This window comes from Bombina bombina, chromosome 1, assembly GCF_027579735.1.
Source record: "Bombina bombina isolate aBomBom1 chromosome 1, aBomBom1.pri, whole genome shotgun sequence".
In the NCBI taxonomy this organism is placed as follows: Eukaryota; Metazoa; Chordata; class Amphibia; order Anura; family Bombinatoridae; genus Bombina; species Bombina bombina.
Window position 1 is genome coordinate 1,136,788,926 of NC_069499.1, and position 22,631 is coordinate 1,136,811,556.

A 22,631-nucleotide genomic window follows, 5' to 3' on the forward strand; every position below is an offset into this window, starting at 1 on the left:
ATGTATGTATAGTATATGTGCACAGTTCCTCACTGCATTGCAATAAATAGACCTGAATGCAAAATAAACTTTGGAGAAGTCCAGAGAAATACACCCCTTTAAAACCAATCTAATATTGACTGATACATGAGTTCCGACACTTATATAAGCAATCAGAGTGTAGCACAGAGCTGTAATCTTAGAGGATGTCTCTGTGAGAATGGTAGGAACAAAACCATCATTTACAGAGGTACATTTTCTAGAGAAATGTAAGCATATAAACATATGATGGGGTACTGAGTTTTCTTTCTTCATATGAATTATAATTACTCTGTATGCTCCATATCAAGAGTGTATATAAGTGTGTGACATTAAGTTGAAGGCCCTCTATGGTATTTGAGGGGATAAAGGAAATCAGATTTTCACTAATATTAACGTACAGTAATATTAATTTGGGATTTCTGTGCCTTAAGATTATTCTTTGAAAACAGCAGAAATATTTTGTTTCTTACATTTTATGACATATCCAAACTTGTCATAACTAAGTATTGTTATTTGTTTGTTTGGCAAGAAGGAATGCACTACTAATCTACCATTTAAATCAACTTTTTTTTTAATTTTAAATGAATGACAGCGACTTACTTGAAGCAAAATCCAGAGCATTGGATAACATTGGAAGAGTTTATGCAAGGATTGGAAAATTCAAGGAAGCTATCAAAGTGTAAGTACTGAAAGCTAAAGGTTTAATACAAAATAACAAGGAGAAAACAAAGCTTGCTTCATGTTAAGCTGATGTACATCAATATTATGTGTATTATCATAAGAAGCAGGACTTTGTTTTTGTTTCTGAATTAACATTTCAGAGCATTAACTCTGGCGCTAAAGTACATTAACAACACATCATATCATGTCACAGGTGGGAAGATAAAATACCATTGGTTACATCAAGCCTGGAGAAGACCTGGCTGTTTCATGAAATTGGGAGATGCTACTTAGAACTGGACATGACAGATGAGGCTAAGGATTATGGGGAGAAGTCTCAGCAAGCGGCTGAGGACTCAGAGGACACTGAGTGGCAGCTCAATGCCAGCGTCTTAGTGGCACAGGCAGAAGGTAATTGTCATTTGTCTAGCATATGCAGATATCACAGACGCAAGTGCTGAAAGTGCAATGTGTCCTTATTCTGAACAAATGGTTAAGGGGATTTTATGACAGACACTTGCAGTACAAAGGAAAAGAAACATCCTTGAAATATGTATGTTAATGGTCATCACTGAATTTATGTGTTGATACTTCCAGCTGGTATGTAAATGGCACTGCAGTTACAAAGAGTGCCAGATTCCTTAGCTGTATCACTTCTCAATATATACTGTAGTAGGTGTTTAAATTAATAGATTATGCATAAATGATGATATATATATTTATATACACATATATACTGTATATTAATCTATCATTTTAATTGTGCATATAGTAAGACTGAAAGACTACAGGTCAGCTGTTACCAACTTTGAGAAGGCTCTAGAGAAAGCGAAGATGCTTCATAATGAGGACGCAGAGCAAGCCATCATAAATGTAAGTATACGGACAGTATTCATGGAATATGCAGAGGCTACTCTTAAGAAGTAATTCAATTTGCACTTTAGTTGGAAATGTGGACAGGATTACTGGGCCTTCTGTTTCCTATTCGTCGTCAAAATCATTGTTTTTATAAAATGTATAAGCTATCCAATGGCAATTGTTTTCCTAGTCATTTTGATATTGCTTATAAAAACATAACTAAATATAATATTGTTAGATCATCAGTTACCATGTCAGCTTCTCAACAACAAGATTTCCATCTTGCTGCTTTATACTTAGGCATTAAAAGACGCTAACAGAGGAATTGTACAACAGGCAACATCACATCAAAATGGAGAGATGAAGGAAGTTCCCACATCAGGTTAGTTTCTTTAGTCTCCTACGTTGTTCGTTGTACTGAAAGTATCATTATTGTCTGTACATAATGTCTGTATTTTGTTTTATAGGAGAGGGAACTGATGCTGGAGACAAAGAGAATGAAGATCCAAATTAGACAGATGCAACCATTTGCTAATTTGTTCAGCAGAAAAATCATGATTTATAGATCTAGTTACATTAAAACACAATTTTATATAATGGTAAAAGATTATACATTTCATATAACATGTAAATAAAATTTCTACCTATAAAATCTTTCCTCATAAACCTACTTTTGAAGATTTTTGTTCATAGGTGTCTTCACAAAAAAATGAAAATAAATATGAATATATTTAATGTTTTGTAGCTAAATATCTTGTCATTAAGGTAACGCTACATTTGCAATCGTTGACCAACCGGTTAGGCTGATCTTAATGGAGGAGCCTGGATCTAAACAGATATTCCTGTTGGTAAATTCCATCCTTTAATTAGGCATTTATATAAACAGCATAACATATAACTTTCTCAAGGCATTAGCCCTTAGCTTCTAACTAAGGCAAAGATTACACTGAATTCCATGATGGTACAAGTTTACTTCAAAAAAAGAGGAAAATCCCTTGACAAGTCAATGCAATTTCAAATTCTCTAGCATGTGTTTAAAAAGAGCTTTAAACAATACAATAATTGTATTTTATGCCTTGGAGCAAGGCTTCTGAGATGTGAGATGGCCCAATAAATTATTATAGATTCTAATACTGTAATTGTCGAGACTAGACCAACTAAAACTCATGAAACTTATAAACTTTTGTGATGAATAATCACTACCAAAACTAGATAATATTTTTAGGCAGATGAAACACTTTTATACATTAAGCAGATGACATTAAGGGCCAGATTACAAGTGGCGCACTATTTAACGTTATAATTTGTGTGCAAACAACGTCAGAAGTAAACTTTTAACGTGCACGGGTTAACACACATATTAGAATTTGAAAGTAAATTGTTTGCCTGGATATCACATCCACGCTAACTTCTTCTTACACGCTAACCCAACATGCATTAGACTAACTGCGCTAACCCAAAGGTAGGTCTGAATATTTTTCATTCCATAGTTCTTTACATAGAAGAAAATGTTCTATTTATTTTTAAATAGATAGATATGATTTTTTTTTTGTAAAATATATATATTAGGTATTTACAGATCTATATATATATATATATATATATATATATATATATATATATATAGCTATTTAAAAATACATTTCTTCTACAAGATATGACAAGTCCACGGATTTCATCCTTACTTGTGGGATTTATCCTCCTGCTAACAGGAAGTGGCAAAGAGCACCACAGCAGAGCTGTATATATAGCTCCTCCCTTCCCTCCACCCCCAGTCATTCTCTTTGCCTGTGATAGTAATAGGAAGAGGTAAAGTGAGGTGTTAGTTTTAGATTCTTCAATCAAGAATTTTTTTATTTTAAAATGGTACCGGTGAGTACTATTTTTCTCAGGGAGAAATCGTCAGTCTGGATTCCCAACAGGAATGAAGAAATCTTTTTTCTGCGCTGAGGTTGATGATCTTAGCAGACGTTACTAAGATCCATTCTGGTTCCCACAGAGCTTCTGAAGGTAGTGCAAGAAAAATCTTCAGTGTGGAGAACGGTGTCATGTTACAAGCAGCATTGAGATATGTTTAGTCTTTTATTTCTGAGGAGACTTGTTATATCAGAACTGGCTGACATTATTCCCTGCAAGGGAAGGGGTAAGCAGTAGACCTATATGGATTAGGGTGTTACTGAAAATACTGGTTTATACATATTGACTACTACGGTTATGTAACTCAGTAGGGGCTTGACACTGGGAGAGGCAGCTGTGACACATTCTATATTTAATAATGGCATTATGATATGTGTGAGTGAAAACATTAGGGGACCACATGTCTTATTAAAACAGCTTCCCATGAGGTTATGGAGACAATTCATGCGATGCCCACGGTGGGCGGGGCCTATTCCGCTCGCTCAAACGCGCAGTTTTCTACTCACTTCAAGGCAGCAGGCACTAGCTCCGGTGGGGCCTAAAGTTGAAATTCAGTCACCGGATCCTTGTTGAATCACTCTTGAGTACCCTGGGGGCAGGTAGGCGCCACAGCAGAGCTGTGGCGAGGTGCAGGGGCTGTTATCGTTGTTTAAAGTTTATTTACAAAATAAAAAGACTCTTTACAGGGTGATTTAGCTTTTTCTCAAATGGTGCAATAATTTTTGGCAAATTTGAACTGTTTAGTATAATTGTTTTGTGCTAAAAATCGTTTTTTTTGTGCAGTACCGAAAAATTGGTGCGCTTTTATTATTTAAAGGCGCTGTACGTTTGTTTCTGAAAATTCTTTGAATCAAAAAATAAGGTTAAAAACGACTATTGTGGCTATTGCTAGTCTGTTTAAAATGTCTGAACTTGAAGAAACTCCTTGTTCTATGTGTTTAGAGGCCATTGTGGAACCCCCTCTTACTTTGTGTACCTCTTGTACTGAAAGGGCCTTACAATGTAAAAAGCATATTTTATGTAAAGAAAGTGTGCCTAAGGATAATTCTCAGTTTGAAGAGAATCAGGATATGCCGTCTAATTCTCCCCAAGTGTCACAACCTTTAACGCCCACCCAAGCGACACCGAGTTCCTCAACCGCATCTAATTCTTTTACTCTGCAGGATATGGCTGCAGTTATGTCAACTACCCTTACAGAGGTATTATCTAAGTTACCAGTGTTACAGGGTAAACGCAGTAGGACAGGAATCAATGTGAATACTGAGTCCTCTGATGCTTTGTTGGCTATTTCCTATGTGCCCTCACAGGTATCTGAGTTGGGGGTCAGGGAAGTGTGTTACCTCAGACAGATTCGGACGTCATGTCCTTTAAATTTAAGCTGGAACACCTCCGCCTGTTACTTCAGGAGGTCTTAGCGACTCTGGATGACTGTGACCCTATTATGGTACCACCAGAGAAATTGTGTAAAATGGACAAATATCTGGTAGTTCCCACTTACACTGATGTTTTTCCGGTTCCCAAGAGAATTTCGGAGATTATCAAGAAGGAGTGGGACAGACCGGGTATACCGTTCTCTCCTCCTCCTAATTTTAAGAAAATGTATCCCATATCAGACACCATTCGGGACTCTTGGCAGACTGTCCCTAAGGTGGAGGGAGCTATATCTACCCTGGCTAAGCGTACAACTATCCCTATTGAGGACAGCTGTGCTTACAAAGACCCTATGGATAAGAAATTAGAGGGTCTTCTAAAAAAGTTATTTATTCATCAGGGTTTCCTTTTACAACCAACAGCCTGCATTGTTCCAGTTACTACTGCAGCGGCTTTCTGGTTTGATGACTTAGAAGAGTCTCTTAAGATTGAGACCCCTTTATATATATATATTTTAGATAGAATTAAGGCTCTCAAGCTAGCTAATTCTTTTATCGCAGATGCTGCCTTTCAAATTGCTAAGTTGGCGGCTAAAAATGCAGGATTTGCCATTTTAGCGCGTAGAGCATTATGGTTAAAATCGTGGTCTGCTGATGTGTCAAAGCTCTTGGCTATTCCTTTCAAGGGTAAGAACCTATTCGAGCCTGAGTTGAAGGAAATCATTTCTGACATTACTGGAGGTAAAGGTCACGCTCTACCTCAGGATAAGTCTGTTAAGATGAGGGGTAAACAAAATCATTTTCATTCCTTTCGGAACTTTAAAGGAGTACCCTCTTCTTCCTCTTCCTCCACAAAACAGGAAGGGAATTTTGCTCAGGCCAAGTCCGTCTGGAGACCCAACCAGGCTTGGAATAAGGGTAAGCAACCCAAGAAGCCCGCTGCAACTACAAAGACAGCATGAAGGGGCGGCCCCCAATCCGGGACCGGATCTAGTAGGGGGCAGACTTTCTTTTTTTGCCCAGGCTTGGGCAAGAGATGTTCCGGATCCCTGGGCACTGGAAATCGTGACCCACGGGTATCAACTGGAATTCCAAAGTTTTCTCCCAAGAGGGAGATTCCTTCTTTCACGATTGACTGTAGACCAGATAAAAAGAGAGGCATTCTTACATTGTGTAAAAGCCCTCTCTACTATGGGAGTAATTTGTCCCGTTCCAAGACTAGAACAGGGACAGGGGTTTTACTCAAATCTTTTCGTGGTTCCCAAAATGAGGGAACGTTCAGACCTATTTTAGATCTCAAGAGTCTAAACAAATTTCTCAGAGTCCCATCTTTCAAGATGGAGACGATCCAAACAATTTTACCAATGATCCAGGAGGGTCAATATATGACTACCGTGGACTTGAAGGATGCATACCTTCATATTCCTATTCACAAGGATCATCATCAGTACCTAAGGTTTGCCTTCCTGGACAAACATTTTCAGTTCGTGGCTCTTCCCTTCGGGTTGGCCACAGTACCCAGGATCTTCACAAAGGTTCTAGGGTCCCTTCTGGCGGTTCTCAGGCCGCAGGGCATAGCAGTGGCGCCTTATCTGGACGATATTCTGATTCAGGCGTCGACTTATCATCTAACAAAGTGTCATACAAACACAGTGTTGTCCTTTCTGAGAACTCATGGATGGAAGGTGAATCTAGAAAAAAAAATCACTAATTCCACAGACAAAGGTTCCCTTCTTGGGAACTCTGATAGAATCTATAGCCATGAAGATTTTTCTGACGGAGGTCAGAAAGTCAAAAATTCTAAATACATGCCGAGCCCTTCAGTCCAATCCTCGGCCATCAGTGGCTCAGTGTATGGAGGTAATTGGATTGATGGTGGCGGCAATGGACATCATTCCGTTTGCTCGGTTTCATCTCAGAACACTGCAACTGTACATGCTCGGACAGTGGAATGGGGACTATGCAAATTTATCTCCTCTGATAAATCTGGATCAAGAGACCAGAAACTCTCTTCTTTGGTGGTTGTCGCCGGATCATCTGTCCCAAGGGACGTGTTTCCGCAGACCCTCGTGGGTGATAGTGACAACGGACGCCAGTCTACTAGGTTGGGGGGCAGTCTGCAATTCCCTGAAAGCTCAGGGTTTATGGACTCAGGTGGAGTCTCTACTTCCAATCAATATTCTGGAATTGAGAGCAATATTCAATGCGCTTCAGGCATGGCCTCAGTTGGCTTCGGCCAAATTCATCAGATTCCAGTCGGACAACATCACAACTGTGGCTTACATCAATCATCAGGGAGGAACGAGGAGTTCCTTAGCGATGACAGAAGTATCCAAAATAATTCGATGGGCGGAGGCCCACTCTTGTTATCTGTCAGCAATCTACATCCCAGGAGTGGACAACTGTGAAGCGGACTTTTTAAGCCGACATGCTTTTCATCCGGGGGAGTGGGAACTCCATCCGGAGGTATTTACTTAACTGATTCTCCGATGGGGCAGACCGGATTTGTAGCTGATGGCGTCTTGACAGAATGCCAAGCTCCCAAGATACGGATCCAGGTCGAGGGATCCTCAGGCCGAACTGATAGATGCCTTGGCAGTGCCTTGGTCGTTCAACCTAGCTTATGTGTTTCCACAGTTTCCTCTCCTTCCCCGGGTGATTGCTCGGATCAAACAGGAGAGAGCTTCAGTAATTCTAATCGCGCCTGAGTGGCCACGCAGGACTTGGTATGCAGATCTAGTGGACATGTCCTCTCTGCCTCCGTGGAAACTTCCAGTGAGACAGGATTTTCTCATTCAAGGTCCTTTCCAACATCCAAATCTAATTTCTCTGCAGCTGACTGCTTGGAGATTGAACGCTTGATTTTATCTAAGCGGAGTTTCTCTGATTCGGTCATCGATACTTTGAATCAGGCACGTAAGCCTGTCACCAGAAAGATCTATCATAAGATATGGCATAAATATCTTTTTTGGTGTGAATCCAAGGGCTACTCATGGAGTAAAGTTAGGATTCCCAGGATTCTGTCTTTTCTCCAAGAAGGATTGGAGAAAGGATTATCAACGAGTTCCTTAAAGGGACAAATTTCTGCTTTGTCAATTTTGCTATACAAACGTTTGCCAGATGTTCCAGACGTTCAGTCTTTTTGTCAGGCTCTAACCAGGATTAAGCCTGTGTTTAGACCAATTGCTCCACCCTGGAGTTTGAATTTAGTTCTTAATGTTCTTCAAGGGGTTCTGTTTGAACCCATGCATTCCATAGATATTAAGTTGTTATCTTGGAAAGTTTTGTTTTTGGTTGCTATTTCTGCTGCTCGTAGAGTTTCTGAGCTTTCAGCGTTACAATGTGATTCGCCTTATCTTACTTATCTTACAAATTCATCAGATTCCAGTCAGACAACATCACGACTGTGGCTTACATCAATCATCAGGGAGGAACGAGGAGTTCCTTAGCGATGACAGAAGTATCCAAAATAATTCGATGGGCGGAGGCCCACTCTTGTTATCTGTCAGCAATCTACATCCCAGGAGTGGACAACTGGGAAGCGGACTTTTTAAGCCGACAGGCTTTTCATCCGGGGGAGTGGGAACTCCATCCGGAGGTATTTACTTAACTGATTCTCCGATGGGGCAGACTGGATTTGGATCTGATGGCGTCTTGACAGAATGCCAAGCTCCCAAGATACGGATCCAGGTCGAGGGATCCTCAGGCCGAAATGATAGATGCCTTGGCAGTGCCTTGGTCGTTCAACCTAGCTTATGTGTTTCCATCGTTTCCTCTCCTTCCCCGAGTGATTGCTCAGATCAAACAGGAGAGAGCTTCAGTAATTCTAATCGCGCCTGCATGGCCACGCAGGACTTGGTATGCAGATCTAGTGGACATGTCCTCTCTGCCTCCGTGGAAACTTCCAGTGAGACAGGATTTTCTCATTCAAGGTCCTTTCCAACATCCAAATCTAATTTCTCTGCAGCTGACTGCTTGGAGGATTGAACGCTTTATTCTGTCTAAGCGGGGTTTCTCTGATTCGGTCATCGATACTTTGATTCAGGCATGTAAGCCTGTCACCAGAAAGATCTATCATAAGATATGGCATAAATATCTTTTTTGGTGTGAATCCAAGGGCTACTCATGGAGTAAAGTTAGGATTCCCAGGATTCTGTCTTTTCTCCAAGAAGGATTGGAGAAATGATTATCATAGAGTTCCTTAAAGCGACAAATTTCTGCTTTGTCAATTTTGCTACACAAACGTTTGGCAGATATTCCAGACGTTCAGTCTTTTTGTCAGGCTCTAACCAGGATTAAGCCTGTGTTTAGACCAATTGCTCCACCCTGGAGTTTGAATTTAGTTCTTAATGTTCTTCAAGGGGTTCCGTTTGAATCCATGCATTCCATAGATATTAAGTTGTTATCTTGGAAAGTTTTGTTTTTGGTTGCTATTTCTTCTGCTCGTAGAGTTTCTGAGCTTTCAGCGTTACAATGTGATTCGCCTTATCTTACTTATCTTATCTTCCATTCTGATAAGGTGGTTTTACGTGCCAAACCTGGGTTCCTTCCTAAGGTTGTTTCTAATAAGAATATTAATCAGGAAATCGTTGTTCCTTCATTTATGTCCTAACCCTTCTTCTATGTTGCATAACCTGGACGTGGTCTGTGCCCTGAAATTTTACTTGCAGGCGACTAAGGATTTCCGTCAATCATCTTCATTATTCATGAAGATGATTTTTTTTTTCTGGAAAGCGTAGGGGTCAGAAAGCTACGGCTACCTTTTTGGCTGAAAAGTATCATCCGTCTGGCATATGAGACTGCTGGACAGCAGCCTCCTGAAAGAATTACGGCTCATTCTACTAGGGCTGTGGCTTCCTCATGGGCTTTTAAAAACGATTCTTCTGTTGAACAGATTTGCAAGGCTGCGACTTGGTCATCTCTTCACACTTTTTCCAAATTTGATACTTTTGCTTCTTCTGAGGCTGGTTTTGGGAGAAAGGTTCTTCAAGCAGTGGTGCCTTCTGTTTAGGTTCCTGTCTTGTCCCTCCCTTTCATCCGTGTCCTGTAGCTTTGGTATTGTATCCCACAAGTAAGGATGAAATCCGTGGACTCGACATATCTTGTAGAAGAAAAGTAAATTTATGCTTACCTGATAAATTGATTTCTTCTACGATATGACGAGTCCACGGCCCACCCTGTCATTTTTAAGACATATTTAGATTATATTATATTTTTTATAATCTTCAGTCACCTCTGCACCTTTGGCTTTTCCTTTCTCTTCCTAACTTCGGTCGAATGACTGGGGGTGGAGGGAAGGGAGGAGCTATATATACAGCTCTGCTGTGGTGCTCTTTGCCACTTCCTGTTAGCAGGAGGATAAATCCCACAAGTAAGGATGAAATCCGTGGACTCGTCATATCGTAGAAGAAATCAATTTATCAGGTAAGCATAAATTTACTTTTTCCCCTATGTGAAGAACATTGGAATGTAAAATATTTACAGTACATACACAGTAAAACATATTATTAAACATTAAAAATTATTAAAATTGCCTTTAGGTATTTGAGTGGAAAGGGCTCTAAAGTATATATATATATATATATATATATATATATATATATACATATGTATACGTGTGTGTGTGTATATATATATATATATATATATATATATATATGTGTGTAAATATGTATGTATATATATATATATATATATATATATACACATATAAACACACACACATATATATACAGTATATATATACACACATATAAACACACATACATATATACAGTGTATATATATATATATACACACATATGTTTATATACATACACATATTTAGGCATGTATATATACCTTATAGCCCTTTACATTCAAATACCTTGTCATATACTATATACCTTTTTAACCCTTACAACTTTTTTATTTTTAATATTTATGTAAATAACTATTATTAGATAGTGTCTATATGAGTGTAACACTTTATTTTAATGTTCTGTATATATATGTGTGTATATATATATATATATATATATATATTGTGTTTTGTGCAACTTTTTTTCCCCCTAACTCGTTACGCAAGTGAAATTTTTCAATATGTCATGCACGCTAACATTAGTGTGCCACTTGTAATCTAGCTCTAAATGTTATACACTTGTCAGAGATATTAAACGTTTATAATTTTTTGTGTGTGTTTCATGTAAGGATATAACATTTTCTGTGTATGTTTGTGTTGTTGGGATATTGTATTGGGGAAAATTTGGAGGCAACTGATATTAAATGTCATTTTTAGGACACTAAGCAACATTAAACACCCCAAAAAACAAGCTTGAACACAATTTATTTGCAGTGTAGAAATCCAAAACTCCTGAAACTTCTAGAAAATTCTTTTGGACAGTGATAAACTTAGCTTGCACAAAGTGCTTAGACTATTGATTTGATGTTTAGACGCATTTTCCACCATTTTAGGAAGTCCTTTTTAACAAGTTTATTTTTTAAACAATATTTTTATTATGTTTCATATAAAATATATGACAGTACAGTAATAACAAACAATCATACTTTAGCAGATTCTGTGTACATTGCACTGGAAGAAACAGGCACATGTTAAAAACAGAGGGCTACAAAACCAGGGAAAACACCCAATAAACCAGAGAACTTCCGCCCAATCTCACTACTCAACTCTGACATAAAAATTTAAGCAAAAATACTAGCCACACACATCAATAAGGTCCTCCCCAAGATAATTAACCCAGACCAGGTGGGATTTGTCCCAGGCCGAGAGACAAGGGACAATACCCTAAAAGTATTACAACTTATTTCATATGCACAAAATAATAAAATCCCACTATCAATTACCTCTACAGATGCCGAAAAGGCCTTCGACAGAGTGAACTGGCCTTTTTTAAAGGCAACTTTGTCAAAGATGGGGTTCAGCCAACCATTTATAGATATGATATTTTCTCTATATACCACACCAACCGCCAGGGTAAAGGTCAATGGCTTACTTTCAGATAGCTTTGTGATCACGAATGGCACCAGACAGGGTTGCCTACTCTCACCAGTTTTGTTCGCAATTACAATAGAAAAATTGGCACTCAAAATACGCGGAAATACACAGGTCACCGGAATTAGACAATACAGAAAACAAACTGGCAATGTACGCAGATGATGTTTTATTAATATTTACTAACACAGAGACATCCCTACCATAAGCCCTACAAATCTTTTACGAATACGGTAAATATTCCATTTTATCACTGAATGTAACAAAATCTGAGGTCTTAAATATAACAATTCCAAATGATAAGGCCGCTAAGATAATGAAAACCTGCCCTCTAAGACTGCAGACAGGCGAAATTAAATACCTGGGAGTCTTCCTCTCAGCAAACATAGATACATTATTCGAAGGTAAATATAGGCACATTGAGAAGACACTAATTAATGACCTTTCCAACTGGAAAAATAAAAGTCTCTCATGGCTAGGGAGGATTGGCATAGTAAAGATTAATGTACTTCCCAGAATTCTCCATATATTGCAGACACTCCCCATCCCACTCCCACCTGACTACGTGACAAAACTACAAAATGCAAAAGAAGTATTCATTTGGAATGGAATAAAACCAAGGACCAATAAACAAACTCTCTACCTACCTAAGGAAAGAGGGGGTCTGGGTGTCCCAAATCTAATGCTATACAGACAGGCTATAATGTTACAAAGGCTGGTGGAATGGTGCGCGAATGATCCAAAGAAACAGATCCATACTGCACATAAATAATCCAGGTTACCTGGCGTGGTTACCAAAAAAAGATAGGCCGACCTTGATAGACAGGTTCCCACTCTTGAAGGAGTTTTTTGCAGTTTGGGACAAACTCATCCACACCTCCACCCACATTTCTACACTAGCATCACCAATGACACCATACATGGATAACCCTGCATTACCTTTGGGCCTACCAAAAACGTATTCGTACACAGGTCAACAAATTGAGAAAGGTACATTACGTCACCTGACACAGCAACACAAATTAAAAGGGCTGGATGATATAAATAACACGGAAACAGATACACACCTTTCCTGGTTAACATATGCACAGATAAATCATTTTGTAACATCTTACAAACACAGGAAGTCGCTGCTCAGACAGGTGACCGACTTTAAAAACTATTGTGCCATGAAACAGCCCCCTTCCCATCTAATATCTATCCTATACAAAAACTTCAAATAACTGACAAAGACCACCTTCCCACATACACTAGGGCATGGGGTAGGGAACTCGACATGGATCTGACTCTAAAAAAACTGGAAAACCATATTTTTCAGTACCAAAACAGCCTCCATCTCAGCCCAGGTTTAGGAGACAAACTACAAGTACCTAACAAGGTGGTACTTGACCCCGATCAGACTGAAAGTACTTTATCCCACATCCTCAGGTAAATGCTGGAGGGGCTGCTTAGAAGAGGGTTCTATTCAACACATATGGTGAGTTTGCCCTAGACTTCAACAATTTTGGACAGATACAGTAACACACATTTGCAATACACTGGAAACTATTGTACCCAGGGACCCTAAAATACTCCTGTTTGCAAACCTCCCAAAACGTAAAAATATGGCGAAAAGAAAACTATTGCTCACAATGATAAGTAGCGCAAAAATCTTAATTCCTAGGCATTGGAAATCACCCATAGTCCCCACCCTCCGGGAATGGATGGCACAGGTAGACACTCTCTTACAGTTAGAAAGGTATCACTACATCAAAAATGTCTCATACACGAAATTATGCTATGCATCTGGAAAAAGGAGATATGATAATATTTCTACAATACATTACCCTTACTGCCCCCTCCCACCTCATCCACCCTTCCCCACCCATTGGAAGACAGTGAGCACACAATCCTATTAAGTTTAGACTATCTAGATAAATAGGAAAAAGACATTCATTGAACCAGCCTTGGCACTGTATTGCGCAACAGAATATGTATAACTATCTCACCCTAGCTGAGCGGACAGGCTTCCATAAGGACTAAAGATTCTGAAAAATTGACTTTTTATTGAAGAAATTACTATTAAATAACTAGTCACAGCTTAACACACTTATGGAATTAATGAGCAATGTACCCTGATATGTAACCTGTTAGAAATAACTGATTGATTATGTTTGTATTTTTCTTTAGTGATTACAATAAAATAAAAAAAAACAAGAGGGCTACATGTACTAAGCAGCGTCAGCTGCTTCAGAGCCCTTGCGGGGCAGGTTCTCACTTGCACCCTGATTCTCGCAATATAAGAAGCAGCGGTCATCAGACTTCTGCTTCTTACACTCTCTGCTACTTCTGCGTTACAGGAGAGAAATCACCCCGAACACTTTTGCTCAGGGTGATTGACAGGCCCTTCTCTTGCATAATTGGTCACACAAGCAAAGTGGCAGCGTTACGCACTCGTCAGTATGTGTAATGATACATACAGGCAGCAGACGAAGAGGATCCACTACCCGTATGCAGCGAAGACGTACAGACAACTGCTCAGGTTGAGAAGCTTGTCCGCACGTTGATTAGTACATGTCGGCCGGAGTGTTAATTCTTATTGACATGTAAGATTATCAAATACAAAAGCACAATTACTTATTATACACTATACAAATCAATACGTCTTCAAATCAACAAATAAGGTCTATTTATTTATTATCAGGCAAATGTTATCCTCACTACACACAAGCAAATAAAGAAATGAAACCAGGTTATAGTATGTACACTTTTTTAAGAAATGTAAAGCAGTGTACATACTAAAAAGGAAAATAAAAAAGGTTGTTTACCAATTACTGTATTAATCCCCTTTTCTAAACTGCAAAATTAAATTGCATGCTGTATTTGAATCGTAAAAAATATTTCATTTTGACTTTAGTGTCCCTTTAACAGTAAGAATGTGGCTATATACATGGACATGGCAGTAAAAAGTGAAATGCATATGAGTGCATTTCAGTTTTGTATAGAAGCATGTTTGCAGTATAGCTGTTTTAGCAATGCTAACCACTGCTAGCTCTCTGAGCAAACGTGACGTTCAAAGCAGGCGCACAAAGCATATGCTCCATGTCTTCTATTGCACTCAGGTTATAAAAACGTTTGCTAATACAAGTGCACTTCAAAAATGCTTCTATTAAAACCTTATACCTACGGTATTAGTTTTTTTTTTTAATCAGTGCTTGCTGATTGGTGGCCTTTCTGCTATTTACGACACCCCTCCTCTAACTACATCATGTCTTATTGATTAGTATTGCTTCAGACTTAGGAAAGGGAGCAAATCTCCAGAAAGCTTGTCTTTTTAATATTATGCTAGTGCAATAAAAAAGGTATCACTGCATACAGCAGTACGCTAGTTATTTTGACATCTTATAAATACATATATGTACAACTTTGGCAGATTTTCAGCATTTAAAAGTAAAACAATAGCCCTAGTTAGCTAAATGTTAACCTGCTAACCTGAGAATCCAGATACTCTTATCTAGTTTAAGACACTCAGTTTTCTAAAAATAATCTGTCTTGATTGAAGTGAGGTATATATGTGAGGTATAGGTGACGACATAACAAATTGTAGCCCTTTATAGAGATCCCCTTTATTAGGGCAGACTATCTTGTTGTCCAAGTTAGATCTTTGGATACATAACGTTGTTTTTTCTTTTAAAGGACCAGTAAACACAGTAGATTTGCATAATCAACAAATGCAAGATAACAAGACAATGCAATAGCAGATTTTTTTCTAACAAATTTCAGTTACGTCTATTTCCACTTCCCCTGTACCATGTGATAGCAATCAGCCAATCACAAATGCATATAAGTATAGTCTGTGAATTCTTGAACATGCTCAGTAGGAGCTGGTGACTCAAAAAGTGTAAATATAAAGAAACTGTGCACTTTTTTTATTTAAAGGGATACTAAACCCCTTTTTTTATTTCATGATTCAGATAGAGCATGAGATTTTAAGCACCTTTCTAATTTACTCCTATTATCAATTTTTTTTGTTCTCATGCTATCTTGATTTGAAAAAGCAATACTGTAAGCTTTAGAGTCAGACCATTTTTTGTTCAGCACATGGGTAGCACTTGCTGATTTGTGGCTAAATGTAGCAAACCAATCAGCAGCTCTACCAAGGTGCTGAACTAAAAAATGGGCCAGCTCCTAACCTTTTATTACTGCTTTTTCAAATCAAGATAACATGAGAACAAAGAAAAATTGATAATAGGAGTAAATTAGAAAGTTGCTTAAAATTGCATGAAAGAAAAAAATGAGGGGTTAGTTTCCCTTTAATGGAAGTGAATTTGAAAGTTGATTAAAATGACATGCTGTATCTGAATCATGAAAATGTAATTTGACCTGTGTCTCTTTAAGCTATGGTGAATAAAGCACTATAGTTAAATTCCTAAAGATAACTGTTTGTAATCAAAGCCTGGATCTTTTCTTGCACTGCTTCACAGAGCTTACATGCAGCTGTGCGTGTCTTTCTTACTGCTTATTTTGCCACATGTTATCTAAGGCACTTAAAGGACCACTAAATACAGTAGAATTTCATTATTAACACATGCATTGCATAATAAAAAAAACAATGCAATAACACTCTGATTTTCAGATAGGTAGTAGATTGTTTTTCTGACAAATTGATCCCCCCCCCATTTGCCAAACCCCCTGTATCATGTGACAGTCATCAGCCAATCACAGACTAGTATACTTATCCCCTATGAACTTGTGGACATGCTCAGTAAGAGCTGGTGCCTCAAAAAGTATGTATATAAAAGGAATATTTCATTTTGACTTGTGTCCCTTTAAGAGCCCTTTCTTATTTAACCCCTTGACCCAAAATGACATATATATACTGTATATATAAATATATATATATATATATATATATATATATATATATATATATATATACAGTATATACCTCATGCGGTATGAAGCCCATCGTACCGCATAACATTAATATACGTCCCAGCTTCAGGATACTACAGCAGCCTTGGCAGTAAAGTTACAGCTTAGAGCTGCTGTTCCTGAGTTGCAGGCATCTGTTTGCATATGGAACTGGAGCACGATCGCTGCTCCGGTTCCATATGAAGACAGATGCCTGATGGTTACAGTGACACTGTCTGTGTCACTGTCTGTAACGAACATCCGTTTGTGGCGGTGGGAGTTTCGGGAGGGAAGTGGGTGGGGAGCACACTTCCTACAGAAAAATTAGTTTGGGAGGTAGGGGATGGTGCGGTACAGAAAAAAATATGAATCTTGGTGGATATAAATAAATTATATTTAAAAAAAACTGGGTACTGGCAGACAGGCAGGTGGGAGGTTAAGGGGGGATCCTACACTGCAGAAAAATAAATAAATAAATACAATTACTGCCAGTACTTAAAGGTAAAAGTCATAATTAGACACTCATGATTTAGACCGAGAATACAATTTTAAACAACTTTCTAATTTACTTCTATTATTTAATTTGCTTCCTTCTCTTGTTATCCTTTGCAGAAAGGTTTATCTAGGTAATCTAAGGAGCAGCAAAGAACCTAGGTTATAGCTGCTGATTGGTGACTGCATATATATATATATATACTGACTGTCATTGGCTCACCCATGTGTACAATTAGAAACCAGTAGTGCATTGCAGATCCTTTAACAAATTATATCAAGAGAATGAAGCAAATTTTATAATAGAAGTAAACTGGAAAGTTGTTTAAAATTGTATGTTCTACCTAAATCATGAAAGAAAATTTTTGGGTTTCATGTCCCTTTAAAATGGTGGTCAGGAGTGTGGGTGTGGGAGGCTAGAGAGCTGTTTGGGAGGGATCAGAAAGGTGGGGAGTGTCAGGTAGGAGGGTAATCCCTGTATTAAAATACGATTACCCTTACCAGCTAATTAACCCCTTCACTGTTGGGAATTTCAAAAGTGTGGTGCACAGCTGCAATTAGCGACCTTCTAATAGCTAAAAACAAATTGCAAAAGCCATGCATGTCTGCTATTTCTGAACAAAGGGGACTCCAGATAACCTTTTACAACCAATTATCTTATGGCTGCAGTAGTTGTGTGTGTATATAATTTCAGTGAGAAACCTAAAGTTTGTGAAAATTAACAATTTTTTTAATATGATTGCATTTGGCGTTGAAATATACAAAATGGGTCTTGATCAATACCTTGGGTTGTCTACTAAAACAAATTATATAGTTTTGATAGATAAATAACAAAAAAGCGCTGCGGAATCTGTTGGCGCTCTACAAATACCTGAGAATAATAAAAAAAGGCTCTATGTATGTTTAAATAGAGTGATATAAAAAATCCTAAAAATTCTTCTGTATTTTTGGCAAGTTTTTCTCTGAAATTCCCAGTAGTGAATGAGGTTAATCCTCATCTATTAGTTAGAGTATATACTATACTTTGATCATATGTATGCACATATATTGTAATGAGCAGTCACTATTATTGGTGTGCTCTTATATATCCACTCAGATGTATGTTTCTCATTTACAGTATAAGTCTGTAGTTGTAGTATATCACATAATGCTCTTAAAGGTACATGAAACCCAAACATTTTCTTTCATGATTGAGAGAATACAATTTTAAGCAACTTTCTAATTTACTTCTATTTTCTAATCTGTTTCAGTCTCTTGGTATCATGTGTTGAAGGAGCAGCAGTGCACCAGTGGTTTCTAACTGAACACATGGGTGAGCCAATCACAATCAATATATATATGCAGCAACCAATCAACCGCTAGAACTTAGGTTCTCTGCTGCTCCTGAGCTTGCCTAGATAAACATTTTAGCAAATAATAACAAGAGAAGGAAGCAAATTAAATAATTAAAGTACATTGGAAAGTTGTTTAAAATGGTATTCTCTATCTGAATCATGAAAGAAAAAAATTGGGTTTCATGTCCCTTTTAGATCTCGTAGTGTTTTTTGGAAAGTCCAAAAGTGCTTCCCTTATACTTAAAAACTGTGTTTCCTCTATTTGCCTGTACCTTTATTCTAGGTCACAGCTGTACCCTGTTAATAATTTTATTTACACCTCAAAGGTTTCTAAAGTGAAATGTATATTTTATAATTATTCTGTGCATTATGTTGTTTTGCTAAGATGTTTTGACTTTGCAATTATTGTAATCATTTTACAATGTTTTACTTTATTATATTTTACTTGAAAACCTTAATAATCAAAATATATTAAATATATATATATGCAAAACATTATGTTATTAAAAGGCAACAATATCTTTGATGCATTCATCTCCTTGTAATGTATAAGATTTATGGTGTAGCAGCTTTCTGTTTCCCCTAGAGGGTGCTATAGACTTTACAAGACCAGTAGCAGTTATGTTTTGGTAACCATATTAGACAAAGAAAAAAATTGAATTTATTTTTTGCTTACATTTAATATTTAAAAGGAGGAAGAGACAAGTATTTTACTTTGCATAATTAATGGAACTATACAGAATCAGCATTATAAGTTTAAAAATGTCTCCTTTTTGTTGTAACAACCAATGGTTGCTGCCCCCATGAACCATTTCTTCTAACAACTGTAGCTGGTATCTGCCGACTGCCGCATATACTTCTCACAGGTGGACACTAGGAACATATTGGGAGGATCATAGAGAATTGGAGAATGTTTCATGGAATAGAACTACCTCCTAAAGAGCTAGATTACAAGTGGCGCGCTAACTGTTGCATGCAGTCTTTGCGCACATCAGAAGTAGCATGTGAATTACAAGTTCAAAGTAGACTCATTCGCTTGAGCGCAGTTGAATTTTATGCACGTCGGGATGGCGCGACTTCAGAACTCTGGGTTAACTGTTATGCTCAACTAAAAAGTTGCATAAAACGCATCAAAAATACATTTAAATTTACAGTTACACTCATAATAACACTATCTAATACAAATTATTTAAAAAATTGCAATAAAACGTTATGAGGGCTCAAAAATAAATAAATAAAATAGTAATCTGTCTTCATGTTAGGCACAGCTAGCCCTGTCAGTGGTTGAGTGAGGGGTACACTGATCCACCTAACAGTGAGTTGTTTCCAATGCGGAAGGAGATTTTCTTGGGACAGTCCAGATTTTAGCGGTCTGTCCCACTGTCCCGGAAGGAGTGACATTTGTCCCACATTGTCCCTCAGCCGCTGAATTTTTGTTGTTGTTTTTTTTATCTTATTGCTCCCTCCTTACCACTTGGTCATCATGTGACCCCAATTTCCCCTAATACCTGCACAGTCAGTGCAGTCTGCAGTCACATGACTCATTTGCAAGTTTTTGTTGGGTAGCGAGCGGCGAACACAACCTTATCTAGAGGATTCAGGGCAGTGTGGGCAGTGTGTCTCTGAGGATGTAGTTGTTCTTCAAACCAGGTGGGTAAAATCTGAGACTCTGTGAGTGACTCTGTTAATCACTGACTGTGCTATGGTTGGATCCTTCTAGGGGTGACCGCTGCAGCCAGTGCAGTGTCTGCTGAGCCTGAACTAAACCTGCTGATTTTTGTGCAGAATTTAGTCAGGGAGATCTGTGGGCCGCTGGGGCTGGCAGGGCACATTGAGGGCCAGTGCTGTGCACGCTGTCAGGAGCTACCTTACAAAAAAAAATAAAAAATGCAGCTTTAAAACTCCTGTGTCCAGCACGCAGCAACTGCTCTTAGTGTTCCAACTTCCACTTAGGGCAGTTGCTGCATTCTGGACACAGGAGTTTTAAAGCTTTCAACTGTGATCACTGAAGCAGTTCAGACACAGATCTTCATTCAGGGACCTGTCTGATAAGGGTCAAACTATAGCATACAAACACGACTGCTGCTGAAAGTAAGTTGTACCTTTTAGAGTAACATGGTCCTAGTGCCCTTCCCTAAATGTGTTTATGAATATGTGCATGAATGTGTATGCATCTATTTGTGTGTTTAAATGTGTTTGTGTATGTAAATATGTGTATGTGTATACGTATGTAAATATGTGTGTGTGTATGTGTAAATGTGCGTAAATGTATTTTGTGATGACCAGGGTTAACCAATCCCGCACCAGTCACTTGTTTGGCACAGAAAGGGTTAACAGAACCTTTCCACTTTAACTAATCTGTCACAGTTTAGCCACTCCAGGCAAGCCTGTGACTTAGCTCAGTGGGTGCAAGGGTTAACAACACTCTCTAGTCTGTCCTAGTCTTAGAAAAAATGTCCAAACTTCCCTTTAATGCCACTCACACTAAACTATCTCTAAGCTGCCACCTTTTAAGATGTATTATATCGGAAATCTTAAGTAAACCCAGACTTACAAATTAAATCCCAGAATACAATTTAACAAAAATAATCTAAAAACACAGTCTTAATAATACCAGTCTCTTTCAGTAACATGGTTCAAATATTAGACAAAGACAAAAATGTAATAAGTGAATATTTATTATGCGAAAAATTATGCACAGGGCATTATTAATAAAAAGATGCTAACAAATAGAATTATACACAAGCAAAAAGTTTTAAAAATAAAAAGGAGAAATAAAATAATCTAATACGTTACTAGCTTTTGATATCTGTGCCAGGGAGATTGGCCAGGAAAGATGGTCATTCACTCTGTTGGTATACAGCCTCCCATGTAGAATAAACAACTTGTATTGTTAGACAAAATATTTTATACCTGTTTCTCTGCTATCAAATAGCTTGACCCAACCTTCTTAAAGAGGGGCCAGAAATATCCACCACCCTCTTTTTATGACATGTGATAAAGTTCAGAGTCTTTGGCTGCATTTATAGAGCACCTTATAACTTCTGTTTTACATATTCAGTGCATACACCTATATAAGCAATTTCCCAGTGACATCATGAGAATTAGTTTGGTACCAAATATGACATGGTTGTCATATTTTCATCATCTAGTGTCATAATATGGTTAAAAGCATGTCTCAAGTTGTACTAGTGTCCTCTTATTGACCTTATCTAGCTCTGGGTAGAGGGCACTGCTTTTTGTCTCTTGTGCTGACATTTTTACTTATTTGATACATCAATAGATATGCAATAACATTTGGTCAAGTGGAACTTAGAAACTATTTATTAGGGGTTCTGGCTTATCTAAGGGAAAACACAGTAACACATTTCTTCTGAAAAAAACCCCAAATGTTTTTAGCACACAAGCTAAAGAAAATTAATACATTAGCATTTAAATCATGAGGTATTCATGACATATGTGTATGTGTGTAAATGTGTGTGTGAATATGTGTGTGTGTGTATGTGTGTGTGTAAATATGTGTGTATGTGTGTAAATGTGTATGTATGTTTGTAAATATATGTGTGTGTAAGTATATATGTATGTGTGTGAATGTGTGCGTGTAAATGTGTGTATAAATGTGTGTGTAAGTATATATATATATATGTGTGTGCATGTGTAAATATGTATCTGTGCGTGTATGTAAATTTGTGCGTGTCCTGTAATAGGATATGCAGGGGGGGGGGTGGCGGCAGCGAAGCTCTGTTAATGAGGAGAAAAGTGTCCTTTTTTCAATATTTTAAATGTTGGGAGGTATGGTTGAGGAGAGTGCGGAGAAATTATAATATCATCTCGTATTCCGGGTGAGTGACTACCCTTAATATTTAAAACCCATAATGACCAGCGATGTACCCCATACGGCGATGGTCTTTCTATGGGGATTGTTTTCTCAATAGTGATATTTTAAGAAGCCTGCAGGAGGGAAGGAGGGTCTAATAGCGCTATTATTAGCAGACAAGCCCTTAAAGACCAGCAACGTACATGGTACGTTGCAGTTGTTAAGGGGTTAAATACGCGGCTACAAAACATTTACGGATCGCATATGAATGAAATCGG

General features: G+C 38.0%; 1 protein-coding gene across 1 annotated transcript in view; it reads left to right on the top strand.

Moving 5' to 3' along the window:
* ODAD4 (outer dynein arm docking complex subunit 4) overlaps window positions 1-2,274 on the top strand; it is a 42,549-nt gene extending 40,275 nt beyond the window's left edge. The window contains exons 8-12 of the mRNA XM_053694148.1: window positions 614-700; window positions 896-1,092; window positions 1,454-1,554; window positions 1,840-1,921; window positions 2,007-2,274. Of these exons, the coding sequence (XP_053550123.1) occupies window positions 614-700; window positions 896-1,092; window positions 1,454-1,554; window positions 1,840-1,921; window positions 2,007-2,053 (514 nt within the window). The 3' untranslated portion in view covers window positions 2,054-2,274. The remainder of the gene's footprint in view (window positions 1-613; window positions 701-895; window positions 1,093-1,453; window positions 1,555-1,839; window positions 1,922-2,006) is intronic.
* Window positions 2,275-22,631: the final 20,357 nt, after the last annotated feature.